The sequence below is a fragment of the Balaenoptera acutorostrata genome, chromosome 10 (genome assembly GCF_949987535.1).
Source record: "Balaenoptera acutorostrata chromosome 10, mBalAcu1.1, whole genome shotgun sequence".
In the NCBI taxonomy this organism is placed as follows: domain Eukaryota; kingdom Metazoa; phylum Chordata; class Mammalia; order Artiodactyla; family Balaenopteridae; genus Balaenoptera; species Balaenoptera acutorostrata.
In genome coordinates, this window is record NC_080073.1 from 7,390,496 (window position 1) to 7,404,269 (window position 13,774).

The 13,774-nt window shown below is 52.9% G+C and overlaps 1 protein-coding gene across 15 annotated transcripts; it reads right to left on the reverse strand.

The window, feature by feature from the left end:
• Positions 1-65: 65 nt before the first annotated feature.
• IL17RC (interleukin 17 receptor C) lies at positions 66-13,741 on the reverse strand. Of its 15 annotated transcripts, XM_057555391.1 has the most exons (20): positions 12,559-13,739; positions 12,242-12,263; positions 11,894-12,046; positions 11,548-11,622; positions 11,347-11,456; positions 10,166-10,277; positions 9,791-9,835; positions 8,100-8,239; positions 7,816-7,875; positions 5,604-5,658; positions 5,341-5,522; positions 5,195-5,245; positions 4,188-4,233; positions 3,909-4,030; positions 3,581-3,640; positions 2,995-3,043; positions 946-1,041; positions 805-843; positions 614-709; positions 66-532 (listed from the first exon to the last, which is right to left on the reverse strand). In XM_057555391.1, exons 1-20 carry the CDS (start codon positions 12,661-12,663, stop codon positions 90-92), a joined length of 2,061 nt encoding a protein of 686 aa, XP_057411374.1. In that variant the 5' UTR covers positions 12,664-13,739; the 3' UTR covers positions 66-89. The 15 variants fall into 15 exon arrangements, with proteins under 15 accessions (XP_057411374.1, XP_007192609.3, XP_007192607.3 ...); XM_007192547.3 differs by having other exon boundaries at positions 66-709; positions 5,195-5,242; XM_007192545.3 differs by having other exon boundaries at positions 66-709; positions 12,559-13,738.
• Between the last annotated feature and the right edge of the window lie 33 nt (positions 13,742-13,774).

Consider the following 13,774-nt stretch of genomic DNA (forward strand, 5'->3'; position numbering starts at 1 on the left):
ATAGCGGATACGGGGACAGTTCGGCCCAGCGGCTGGGTCACTGAGACACACGTGGGAGACACGGGTAGAAAAATAGCGTCTGCCTTTATTCAAGTCCTGTTCTCTGCCTCAGGCCCCATCCCGCGTCCCGTCCCCGGGGCCCGGAAGCAGCTGTCCAGGGCGGGCTGCAGGGCCCGGGATACCTGCTCCGCTCTCTCCGCGAGCCGCCAGGGGCGGGGGGCTGCGGGCCCCTGCAGGGTCCCCAGGAAGTCGGGCAGCTGTGAGGGCAGTGAGAAGACCGGCACGCTGCGGAACAGGGCGGGCACGGCGTCCGGGGACAGCAGTCTGTCGAAGTAGGCCCCGACGTAGCGGCCGGGCGCCCGACCCTGCAAGAAGTCTGGCAGCAAGCAGCTGAGCGAGGCGGCGAAGGCGTCGTGCGGGCCGTGAGCCCCGGCCGCCGACGTCGCGTCCTGCAGCCATTCGCGGCACAGCGCCACGGCCCCGGGCGAGAAGAGCAGGACCACCACGCCGCCCTCCTGCAGGGTCTGGCGCCGCTGCGCGTGGAACCAGGCCAGGGGCCCCTGCGCACTCAGTTCGCGGCGGCTCCACAGGTCCACGGCCACGCGCAGCGGCAGCTGGAACAGCGCCGAAGCCAGGGCGCCCACCAGGCGCTCGAAGCCAGCGTCGTCGGCGGAGTAGAGGAGCAGAGCCGCGCGGCTCCTGGCGGCCGCTGTGGGAAAGAACAGAGCAGGAGCGGAGACGTGAGCTGGCCTGAGGCCCGGCCCTCTGGGGGCCGCCCCCCGCCCGGAGCTGGCTCACACTCACCCCCCGCGCGGACGTCCTCCTTCAAGAGCCTCAGCCACCCTGTGAGGGGAGAGGAGCGGAGGCAGCCGGTGAGCCCAGCCGCCGCCTTCTCCTGGCCAGCTCCCAGGTCCACTGGGGAATGGGGAGCCGGGAAGCGCTCACCTTTCACGTGGTTCTTTTTGAGGAGGAGGAGAAGGAAAAGCACAGCGGCCAAGAGTAAGCAGGCCAGCCAGACCAGGGCCCAGCGCCGGTGGATGTCTAGGAGACCCAGGGGAGAAGACAGGCTTGTTAGAGACCCCCACTTCACGAAGGAGAAAAACGAGGCTCAGAGAAATGAAGAGATTTGCCCGAAGTCCACAGCTCACAGGGTCAGTGTATGAACATAGATCCATTTACTTGGGTGACCTCGGATAAGTGACTTCCCCTTCTGCCTCAGTTCACCTCTGTAAAATTGGGATAACAATAGTATCTACTTCACAGGATTGCTGTGAGGACTATATAAAGCACTGAACAGAGTGCTGGGCATAATAAGTGCTCAAATGTCAGCTAAGATTATTGACCCCTAAGGGACTTCCCTTGTGGTCCAGTGGCTAAGGCACCGTGATCCCACTGCAGGGGGCCTGGCTTGGATTCCTGGTCAGGAAACTAGATCCCACATGCCCAACTAAGAGTTCACATTCTGCAATTAAAGATCCCGCATGCCGCAGTGAAGATCCCACGTGCCACAACTAAGACCCAGCGCAGCCAAACACATAAATAAATAAATAAATGTTTTTAAAAAAAAGATTATTGCCCCCTAAGCCTAGGGTTGTTGGACTCTTGACCTCACTCTTGGATGACTGCTACAGCCTTCTAACTGGTGTTCCTGACTCTTTTTTGCCTCTAATTCATTACAACATGGCAGCCCCAGAGATCTTTTTTTTTTTTTTTTTAATAAATGTATTTATTTATTTATTTATTTTTGGCTGCATTGGGCCTTTGTTGCTGCATGCGGGCTTTCTCTAGTTGTGGCAAGCAGGGGGCTACTCTTCATTGCGGTGTGCGAGCTTCTCATTGCGGTGGCTTCTCTTGTTGCGGAGGATGGGCTCTACGTGCGCGGGCTTCAGTAGTTGTGCAGGCTCAGTACTTGTGGCGCACGGGCTTAGTTGCTCCGCGGCATGTGGGATCTTCCCGGACCAGGGCCCGAACCCGTGTCCCCTGCATTGGCTGGCGGATTCTTAACCACTGTGCCACCAGGGAAGTCCCCCCAGAGATCTTTTTAAAATACAAATTTGGGGGCTTCTCTGGTGGCAGTGGTTAAGAATCCGCCAGCCAATGCAGGGGACACGGGTTCGAGCCCTGATCCGGGAAGATCCCACATGCCGCGGAGCAACTAAGCCCGTGTGCCACAAGTACTGAGCCTGTGCTCTAGAGCCCACAAGCCACAACTACTGAGCCTGCATGCCACAACTACTGAAGCCCTCTCTCCTAGAGCCCGTGCTCTGCAACAAGAGAAGCCACCGCAATGAGAAGCCCACCCACCTCAACGAAGAGTAGCCCCCGCTTGCCACAACTGAGAAATCCCGCACACAGCAGCAACAAAGACGCAATGCAGCCAAAAATAAATAAATAAATAATAGATAAATTTATTAAAAAAAATACAAATTTGATTATAGCCTTTTGGGAAGCTCCTGCTACTCTTAACATAAAATCCAAATTGCTTACATCGGCTCCCAAGGCCCTACATGGCCCTTGCATCCTAATCTCATGACAGAGGCCTATCTCTCAAGACCCTCCAGCCACACTGGCTACCTTGGAGTTCCTCAAAAAAGCACCCCAGAGTCTTCACAAAAATGCATCTCTTCCCCCTTCATCTAGCTCAGCCTTCAGAGTTCACCTCCAACCTTTCCCCTGAACTAAGTCAGGTCCCCATTATATGCATTCAGGGCTTTGGACACTTTTACTTATAGTGAATGCTTCAATAGCCCACACTTCCTAAATGACTGTTTAGCTAATGTCTTTCTAGCTTCTGTGGCTGACATGGGGACAGGGAATGTGTTTCTTTGGTGATGCTGGGATCCCTGCAAGCGCCCCTTGTGGTGTTTGAATTAATGAAGGAATGACCCTCTGATTGAAAGGCTAAGGCCATTGTGTATGCTCCCCCCAGGAATGGTCCCTGTCAAGATTCCAGCTCCTCGTACAGAGAAGAAGGGCAGTTCTTGTAATACTCACACTTTTCCATGGGGCAGGCCCATAGTGCTCCCAGGTCATCATCCCACAGCTGTAAGACACAAACAAAACCAAATCCAGAGCCCCCAGCTTGGTGTTCAAGACCCATCAAGTCTGGTGCCATATTTCCAGCCTCAGCTATGCATATTTCACACACACACACACAGCAGCCACAAGCTGCTCTGCCTTTGCTTATGCTGTGTCTTTTTCCTGGACTGTACCTTCCTACTGGTGCCAGACTGGGCCCACATAAAAAGACCCTTCCTTGAAGCTCTCCCTGGAACCCAAAGCTTAGCACATTGGTTATTAGCTGTCTTAACCCAATGGTTATCTCTTTGCTGGTCTCTCCAGCCATGAGCAACTTGGGGGCAGGAACTATGCTTCTTCAACTCTTAGCTTCCCTGGGGCTGGACACAAAATAAGCACACACAGATGGTGGGTGGATGCTAGAGGGACAACGAGGAGGCCCCTGCCCCTGAAGAGTGACAGTTTTCCTGCTAGGCACAGGAAGAGGTAGAAGAGGTTGAAGACAGGGTTTGAGGCCTGTTGCCTTTGGGCATTGGGGAGGGCCCTCCAGCCACCTACTCACCTGAAGACACTGGCCTGACTGCACATCTTGTAGTAATGGTCCTCCAAGACGAGCTGCCCTCTGCCAAGCCAAGGGATGGGTGCTGTCACCTAGAGGCACCACACCTAGGAGGCCACCAGGCTACAGCTGGGCAGAATAGTAGGGGGGAGGGTCTGGGAGACTTTTGAGAGGCCACTGAGAACAAGGCCCAGGTCTGAGTTACCCCCTACATTCCCAGAGACCAGCACAGGGCCTGGCACAGAGGAGGGGAAATTGAATAGTGAAAATTTGAGGCCAGGTTTGAAGTGGAGCTGGAAAGGGACATGAAGGAGGGTCCCCCATCCCTCACCGTGGACGCCCTGCTAAGCAGTGGAGTGCAGCCACTGGATTCCAAGGCACAGAGTGATCTGTTGTCCTGGGGGCCTCGTGTCTCCACCAGCAGCATGTCATCCTTGAGGGGCCCCAGGGAGTCTGGAAAGGGTGAGAGCCCACTCTGAGTGACACCCAACCTGGTTGAGGGCTGCCACTCCCCTGCCCCATGCCTGACTTTCACCCCCAGGAGCTGGCACTTCCAGGGTCCACCCCTATTGCAGTGGCCCTGCCCCAGCCTCCCCCAGGTCCCACTCACCAGCCCACAAGCACTCTTGTAGCTCCTGCTTCTCCCAGGTGCTCACCTGCTCAGAAGGGGCCAGGGTTAGGCGCACAAGGAAAAGCAAAAGCGGAGGCCAGAAAAACCAGAAGGGAAGGGACAGACAAGGGGAGGCCTGTCAGGTTGGGGGGTGGGGTCTGGACTCTGGACCTGACCTTAGGCAGATCTGGGTTCAAGGCTGAGTAATTAGGAATCACTCCATCTTTCTCAGCCTCAGCCTTGTGAGGTCATCTGTGCTAAAGGGGCTTACGGCCGTAAATTAACTCTTTTCAGTTCTGACAGAACACTTTATACACTCCCTTCTCACCTAACCACCTTCTCAAAGAGGCCTCATCTGACTGCCCCTCTTGAAATTGCAACTCCAACCCTCCTTTATCCTTTCCCACCTTTTCCTATAGTATTTATATACAATTTTAACATACTGTATAATTTACTTATTATGCCTATTGTCTGCCTTTTTCCATTACAACATGAACTCTTTAAGGGTGGGAACATTTATTGGTTTTATTCACTGACATATCTATTCCAAGAGCCTAAAACAGTGCCTGAAACATAATAGCTCAATAAATCTGGAATTAATATTTTTATAACTACCCTTTGAAATTATAAAGCAACCGATTTCTACAGGTAGAGAAATAGGATAATTATAGCAATAATCAAAGCAGTTAACATTTATTGAGAATTTAGTTTGTGCCCGTTGCTAAGGTGAAGCACTTGCTTAATCTTCATAACCACTCTATGAAGTATTCAATAGTTACTATTATCATCCCCATTAAACAGATGAGGAGACTGATGCTCAGAAAGGTGAGGTGCCCAGGGTCCCACGCCAGGCACTGGTGAAGTAAATAGTGGAACTCCTAAACAGGAAGCTGGTAACCACTTTGCTCCAGGGACCCAAGGATAAAATGGATTCAGAAGACAGTGACTGTCTGGGAGTCCGCGGAGGTCCTGACCCCAAGCCCGGCTCTCTGGCGCCCCTTTCTTGCCTGGACACAGATGTTGGGGTGGCCTTTCAGCAATGGGAACTCAAGAGCCTTCTGTGGAAAGAGGGTAATGGGTGGGGTCATTAAATTTGGGCACCTAGGTACCCCTTCCTTCCCCAACCCCGGGAACCTCCTGCCGCCTCGCTTACGTTCACAGTGACATTCTCTCGGGGCAGCGGTGGGACCAGCGGCTGGCAGGGGCCCCCATCCGGTGCCTGCCAGCACAGTGTGGCCTCAGCGGGTAGTGAGCACGGCGCGTCCAGCCGCCAGGCCCGCGGGGGCAGCAGCTGCAGCCGGGCGGCACGCCAAAGGTTCCGGTGTGCACGGGGGTCTGCAGGGAGAGGGTCTGGTTACTGCGTGCCGGCAGGTCCCGCCCGCACCGCTCCCGCCCTGGCAGGGCCGGTCCACTCACCCTCCCTAAAGGGGCAGATGCTGGTCCTGACAGAGTCGGGCTCCAGAGGCCACACCTAGAAAGGAAACGGGGCTCCACAGGTCAGTTCAACCCAGCCAGCACCCTGCTAAGCCCTGGGGTTGCATTCACTCAGCCCACACAGTCAGCGCTCCTTGGCCCTCCGATTCGCTGTTCCGCATCCTTGGATCAAAAATATCCCAGGGAAAAAAATTCCAGAAAGTTGCAAAAAGCAAAACTTGGATTTGCCTGCAGGAAACTGTTTACATAGCATTTACATTGTATTAGGTATTATAAGCAATCTAGAAATGATTTCAAGTATACAGGAGTATGTGAGTAGGTTATGTGTAAATACTACACCATTTTATATTATATAAAGGACTTGAGCATCTGCACATTTTGGTATCCACAGAGGTCCTGGAACTAATCCCTCTGGGATACTGGATATGGAAGGAGGATGTATTTCACCAACATATGCCCAAGTCTTTTTGCCCTTTACAAGGCCCTAGAATTGCACACATTTATTCTTCCAGCAAACCCTATGCCAACATCTGGCAACATCTTCACTCTACAAATTTTTAATGAGTACTTATTATGTGTCTTAGCACTATGGTAGGCATAGGGACTTTTAACAATTAAATCCACAATCACTTTGTGAGAACCTACTTAGCACAGGTTCTCAGCACAGCGTTAAGGACACGTCCATTTATTCTCCATTTTTTCTTCCAATAGAATTTTTTTTTTTTTTGATTGCGTTGATTCTTCATTGTTGCGTGCGGGCTTTCTTTAGGTGAGGCGAGCGGGGGCAACTCTTCATTGTGGTGCACGGGCTTCTCGTTGTGGTGGCTTCTCTTGTTGCCGAGCACAGGCTCTAGGTGCACAGGCTTCAGTAGCTGCGGCTCGCAGGCTCTAGAGCGCGGGCTCAGTAGTTGTGGAGCACGGGCTTAGTTGCTCCGCGGCATATGGGATCTTCCCGGGCCAGAGATTGAACCCGTGTCCCCTGCATTGGCAGGCAGATTCTTAACCACTGTGCCACCAGGGAAGTCCCCAACAGACTTTTTAAGTGCACCCATTCTTGGCTTAGCCCTGTTCTAAGCACTAGAGATAATATATTAATTTATACAACAAATGTATAAGAGCACCTACTACATAGCAGGCATTGGGCTTGGCAGTGAGGACATTTATATCACAGCAAACATTTCATGAGTGTCTGTTATATGTCCTATCACTGTGCTAGGCAGTAGAGTTTCACTCATTCATTCATTCATTCACTTAACAAACTTAATTAGCACCCACTACATACCGGTTATTATGCAAGGCTTGGAGAAATTACTAAATTTGAATAGATACCATTTCCTTGCCTTCAAGGAAATTACAAATTCACAGTTGTAGTAAGGATACGACATGTATACAAATTAATAAATCAATCACTCATTTATTGAGGATTTGTGGTATGCAAGAAGAGACAGGTGCCCAAATAAGAAAACAAGTGATAAATGATAAATAGAAAAGAAAAGACAGAAATGCAAGAAGATTTGGCGATAGAAGAGGCCAGGAGGTTGGGCAAAAGCTTTGGGAAAGAGGTGACTGGAAGGATTGGGGTGTATGGAAAAGAAGTGAGGGCATTTCAGGTGGTGGGAATGAGAGACATTAATGTCAGAGGTAAAACAGATGGGACCTGATGACCAATTAAATGTATAATCAGAGGGAGAATATATTATTATAACATATATAAGCTGGAAGTGGCACACTTCCTTATAACAGCCCTGTGAGGCTGGTACTGTTTATTCCCATTTTACTGACAGGAAACAGGCTCAGAGAGGTGAAGTGACTTGTCCAAGGTCACACAGCTAGCAAATGGCAAGTCAGGATTCAAATAAGTCTGAGTTCACGGCGCACGCTCTACTCTCCAGGGGAGCACAAAGAGGGAATTGGAGGAGTAGTGGAAGGCTTCAAGGGGGAGATGACATCTGAAGGGGGCCATGAAGCACAAGTAGAAGTGCTGTGGATAGAGGATCAGGAAGAGCATTCAGGGCATGTACAAGCAGAAAACATAGGACAGCAAAGGGCAAGGGAGGGCCAGTCCCCCTAGGGAGCCATAGTTTCCACCTCAAAGAGGAGTGTGGAGGGTGGGGAGACCAGGAAGGTGAGGGCCAACCGTCTCACCAGTTCCCTAATCCCCGTTCCCGGGCACCCAGCTGGACTCTGCTCCTACCTGAATACAGAGGCAGGGAACCAGGTCTGTGTGGTTCAAGGTAATGGTCTGCGGCCCAGTCTGTGGGACAAGCAGAAGGAGAGAAGTTGAAGAAGATGAGGAAGAGGAAGGCTGGAAGCCAAAGTTAAGGACACCGGGCAGGCAGCCGTTCCCCCACCAATGTTCCTTGCTTTGGGTGTGGGTGGCTGTGTCCTTTTCAAAGGTGCCCTATGATAATGCACTTGCAACTTTAGCACAAGCGTCGGCCTGCAGTGGGAATGGACTTGGGGAGGGGGAGGCCTCACCAGGTTTCTGTGCCACCAGGGTTTTGCAGGGCCCGGGACCTGGTTCCAGTACAGGGAGAGGCCAAAGCGCATCTCCTCAGGGACGTCCAGCACCAGGCGCACGTCGTCGCCATCTGCAGACACGTTGAGCCCTGGCAGGGCTGTGGAGGAAACAAAGAGAGAGACTTCCTTCACCTCTTCTGTACACCCAAGCCTGGGTCACACCCACCCACTGCCGCTTTGGAGTTTCCTTCAAAGCCCTTAGACTAGGAGGCCCCTGGAGGGCAGAGCCTGTGTCTCCATGTCAGACCAGACTTCAGCCACAGCCCAGGACTGAACCCATGTAGGCCCCAGTATGGGGTCTGGAGAGGGCTCTTCTCCTTGCTTCTCCCTCTGCAGCCAGAAGTACCTGTAACCACTGTACAATAAATCATTCTCCTCTGCTCAGAACCTTCTGATGGCCCCCACATCACCCCAGAGTAAAAGCCAGAGTCATTACAGTGGCTTGCAAGTCCCTCCCCAGTATGGCTGCTGTGAACACTCTAACCTCATTTCCTAGCACTCTTGTTCTTAATTAACCTGCTGCAGACACACTGTCCTCCTTACTAATACTTAAACACACTAGACACACTCCTGCCTCAGGCCCTTTGCACTGGCTATTCCCTTCACATGGAACCCTCTTCCCTCAGATACCCCATGGCTCCTCCCTCACCTCCTTCAGGTCTTTTGCTCACTGACCACTCCAACTCCCAACCTCTCTATCCCCCTTCCCTGAAATTTCTCCATAGCACTAATAACCATCTAACTTATTGCATATTTCACATCTCCATGTGTTTATTGTGTCCTCCATCACCCCCACCCTGACCCTGACTCCCAGCTAAAACGTCAGCTCCGTGAAGGCAGGGATTTTTGTCAGTTTTTTTTTTTTTTTTTTTTTAATTGGTTTGTCTCCAGTGCCTACGGCTATTCCTTGAGCAGGGTAATGACTCAATAAATATCTGCTGAATAAGTGAATCAGTGTCTACCAAATGAATAAAGACATGAAATCCATGATGTGTATCTGTATCCTCAAACCTCTGGTTCTGAGTAGTCTTTAATGAATTACCAAAGAGGCATCAAGCTTAAGTTTAAGAACCCAAATAGAAAATGAAGTTGAAATCATTTGAGTTCAAAAGCATCACAGTGTTTCTATCTCGATGTGGCTGGTAGTTATGCAAGTGTATACATATGTAAAAATTAATTGAACTGGACATTAAAATTGGTGCACTTTACACACTTTTCTGTATGTATGTTATACCATGATAAAAAAGAAAATACAAAACAAAAAAATGAACAAAACAAAGTCCAAATAGTGCATGAGAAAAATCATCAGAACCTTGAGTTTCTTAGCCCTTATTTTATGATTTAATACTATTTTTATTTTAATATATGGGGGCGGGGTGCACCGTAATCTTGACAATGTTTTGGGCCACTAGATGTTCCTGGTACTAATAAATATTTGTTCTAAGAAGTGAGAGATTCATCTTTATATTCTAAATGCCTGGCACTGAGTAAGAGCTACCGCAGTTCTTTTGTGATAAATGAATGAATGAATAAATGAGCTCTGTGAGCCTCTGGGATGTGGCAGCCAGACCTGAAGTTCACTCCAAGGGTCCCTCACACTCCAGATCCACCCCCACCCTCCTCCCAGCCCTGCTGGCCCTAGCTCCTACCCCAGCAGCTCTGAATGCTGTCCCGGACTTCGAGACCCCTGCAGTCTGGGGAGAGATCACAGAAAAGTCTCTAGTGGGGTTGGGGGCAAAGAAAGAACGGGGGCAATCCGACCCATGGGGAGCCCGGGGAAGGGCTCCCTGTGCCCTCAATACCACCCATATCTATTCCAGTGCCCAAAGCACCTTCCCCAGGCACTGCGAAGCAATGTCACCTGGGGAGAGGAGGCATGAGGGACTGACTATGGGTGGCTGGGAGTGAGAGTCCCTGAGAGAGGCCGGGACGAGAAAGGGGGTGAAAGCAGAAGGGCAGTGGCTGGTGGGGAGAGAGACTAAGGGGCCAGCACTTGGGGCCCCTCAGGCTCTGGGGCCACTTACCAGGCAGCTGCTGTGTGAGATTGAGTTCCTTCTGGTACCGGGGCTGAGTGTAGGACCAGATTCGCACCTCAGCCCCCAGGGCAGCCTCGAAGCAGTCAAATACTACAGAGCCCTGTGAGGAGAGGGTGGCGGAAGGCTGGTGGTATAGGGCTCAAAATTGAGGCTCCTCTCCATGGTCTGCTCCACTCACCCTCTGCCCTATTCCCAACCAATGACTATTCATACTGTATGGCCCCCAATTCTGCCATGAACGTGTCCTCAAAGGCCTCCAGTTCTAAAGCACACGCCCTCAGAAGGGGTGGCAGCAGGGCCAGGATAAGTGCCCTCACTCTATTAGTCCTTGCCTCATCCCTGCTGTTCCAGGTCATGTGCCAAAGCTAAGGTGATCAGAGACCCCAGACCCCAGCACAAATGTGGGACGCCCTTCCCACAGAAGTCGTTCTCACTCCCAGTGCCTCAGTGGGCCTCATGATTGCCCTGTGAGGGGGACCAGCAGATGATCTCCCATTATTTTCCAGGTAAGACGATATAGACTGGGGGCTGGGGACAGGAGGGAAGTCAAAGTTTGAGTGACCTGGCCCAAGTGGAGATACATATCCCAACCATGAGCAGCCCCCTGAGGCTGGGAGAAGCTCCGCAGGGGGACAGACATGGTATATGTGGGGCAGACACGGACAGTATGGCAGGGAATCCGGAAGAGTGGATTCAGCCCACAGACCTCCCCTCTGCAAGCCTCAGCTTCTCTATCTGGAGTATGAGGGCAATAATAATGTCTAGTTCATGGGGGTAGTTTTGAGGATTACAAAAGAAAGGAAAAATTAAACTTTCTGAGACTCTTCCGTGTTGGGTATTATACCAGGTGTTTTAGACATATCAACTCATTTTATTCTCACAACAGCTATATGAGGTAGGACTATTCTTTTTTTTTTTTGGCCGTACCAGGTGGCCTGTGGGATCTTAGTTCCCCAACCAAGGATCGAACCCGGGCCCTCGGCAGTGAAAGCACAGAATTCCAACCACTGGACCGCCAGGGAACTCCCGAGGTAGGACTGTTCTTTTTCCCACTTTACAAACTGAGGCATAAAGGACTGAAAGGACTTGCTCACAGCCCTGCCAGAATCAGGACCTAAAGAGATAATGCACGTGAAAGCACTTCATAAATTCATTATTATTTTGCATACCACAGACTGACCAGGCTGCACGAGGGCAGCAGGCACTTGCACCTCCAGTAGGACGCAGCGGGCAGTAGGGTAGGCCTGGAAGGAGAGCACGACGTGGGCCTGGAGAGAGGCTGTGAGCAACAGGGCAGGGGGTCGGTCAGGCTCAGGGGCCCTGGGCAAGGCTCTGGCGGGGGGCAGTTGGGCCAGCCGGCTTCTCCTCACCGTTCCTAGGCTCCTCGATCTCTGGGTCCTCTGCAATTCCAAACTTCTCTTCATCTTCAGGCTCTTCCCAGTACCCTGGAATGACCCGAGAGCAAGGCTCAGATCTAGCCCCAGCTCTGGCTTTGGGTTCCTTCCAGGAAGCTCAGTGCTAGGAAGCAGAGGCCAGGCTTGGGGCCGGGGGTGTGGGCGGGGAGACCAGTCTGACCTGGGGGTTCCGTTGGCCAGTGTCCTCCAGGAGAATACTGAGGATGCCCCGTGCTTCCTGACAGACACCCTCCCTGGTCTTCGTGCCCACTCCAGACACACTCACATGCACCCATGCCCAGTCATGGGATGACAGGCTCACCATGCACAGCCAAGTGGACGGCCACACGCACACAGAGGTCACAGTCGGTCTCCTTGTAGCACCTTAGCACCAGCTCTGTCTGCAGGCGTGTGGGCACCAGCATGGGGCCCGGGGCAGACACGAGGCTCCCAGGCAGGCAGAGCACGTCACCATCTGTGTGTGAAGGGTGGGGTGGGAGCTGAAGCTTCTCAGACCCAGAATCTGGTTGCACCTGACACCCCCAGAGGGCCAAGGAGCTTTGGGCTCTTCCTGGGCTGAGGGAAGGTGGTGAGGGCATGGGACGGAACAGCTCCCCTCCCTTCTGCCCACCTGGGAAGACCTTTCCTCTCTAAAAGTAGGGCTACTTACCCCAGAGGTGGCAGGAAAGGCCCTGGGAAGGAGGTAAAGACAAGTTAGAGTTTATGCGTCCAAATCTAACCATCTTTTCCTGAGGCCCCCCCCCCACCCGCCTACCTCTTTCTAGGGCTCCCTTTTCCAAGTCCCTCCCAGAAGAGCTCAGGCCCAGCTCTTGCCCCCTCCCCATTCTTCTCTTACCCCATCAGCACCCGACAGACCAGCCAGGGCAGTTCTGACAGTGATGGCAGCAGCAGGAGCCAGGCTAGGGCCTCAATGGCCGCAGTCCGAGCCCTGAGCCTTCCTCAACACTCCTGGGGCCCCAGACTCACCGGAGAACAGCGGGCAGTGTCCTGAGGCCCCACAACCCTCTCTAGAGAGAGGACCACAGGGTTTCGGCCCAGTGCCAAGGACAGAAAGAACCAGGGCACAGGCATCTTCCAGGTGCCAGGCAGCACCCAGGCCTGAGGCCCTGTCCTGCCCCCCCCCCCGAAGGGGGGCTGACACCACACCTCTTCTCCCACTCAGCTGCGTGCCTGCGGGCAGGAGGGGCTGGAATCCCTCCCCAGTCTCGGGGTCCCGGCGCTGGGCCGCTTGCGCACGCCCTCTCCCAGGAGCCCTGACTCCCGTCCAGTCCCTGCCAGAGTGCTTTCGTTTTGGCTCCCGGCAGGCAGCCGGCTGTTCCCGCCCCGCCAGGTCCCTCCCACCAACACCAGGCCTGGGAGCCAGCAGCCTGGACTGGAGTGGTGGCCTCACTCCCTCCCTCTTTTCCTCTCCTCCTCTTCCCCTCCTCCTCCTTCTCTGCTGACACCTGGCTGGGAGGGGCCCCTGGAGAGGGCGGTGGCGTAAAGGCTGAGTAAGGGAGCTCTTACTCACTCTGGGCGTCCCTAAGGAGGAAGGCTCCATCGAGACAACCAAGGCCCTAGGCAATCCTGGGACATTTGCACTTCCCATGTGACTCCGGGATCCTGGTGTCCACGGGGCCCCTCTTACTGGCCACCCCAGGTCCCTTCAGACATTCCCCTTGGGCCTCATTGTAGGACAGGATCTCTAAAGACAGGAACAAGGGGCACCATAACGTGAGCTTTTCATCACTTCCCGGCCTATGCTCAAGTGAGGGGTAGGGGGTGATGGGACCCAGGACCCAGAGCCAGGAAGACAGGGTCTTATTTGTGCTGTTGCCATGGGCTGGCTGCGTGACTGTGGACCCACACCACCTTTCTGAACCTGTGTTTTCCTTTCTTCTCTCTGAAGAATCACAGTGAGGATCAAGGAAATTTCCAGGGAGACGTTGCTTGTGAGAATATGACAGACATGGATGTGGATTTGGGCCCAGAAAATGATGCATAACAACCGCCAGGCAGGGTCTTGCTGACCCTTCCCCCAACTCAGCACCCTGGGCACACTGAAAAAGCAATTTGTGTTTCTTAGTTTATCCATCATGTTCACCTTTATTCAACTTCCTCTATCTCAGTCTCCACTGTCCCACCTTTGCCCCCATCACCCAGGGCAAAAGCCTCCTTCCCTGGGTCCAGAGCCCTCCCTCCC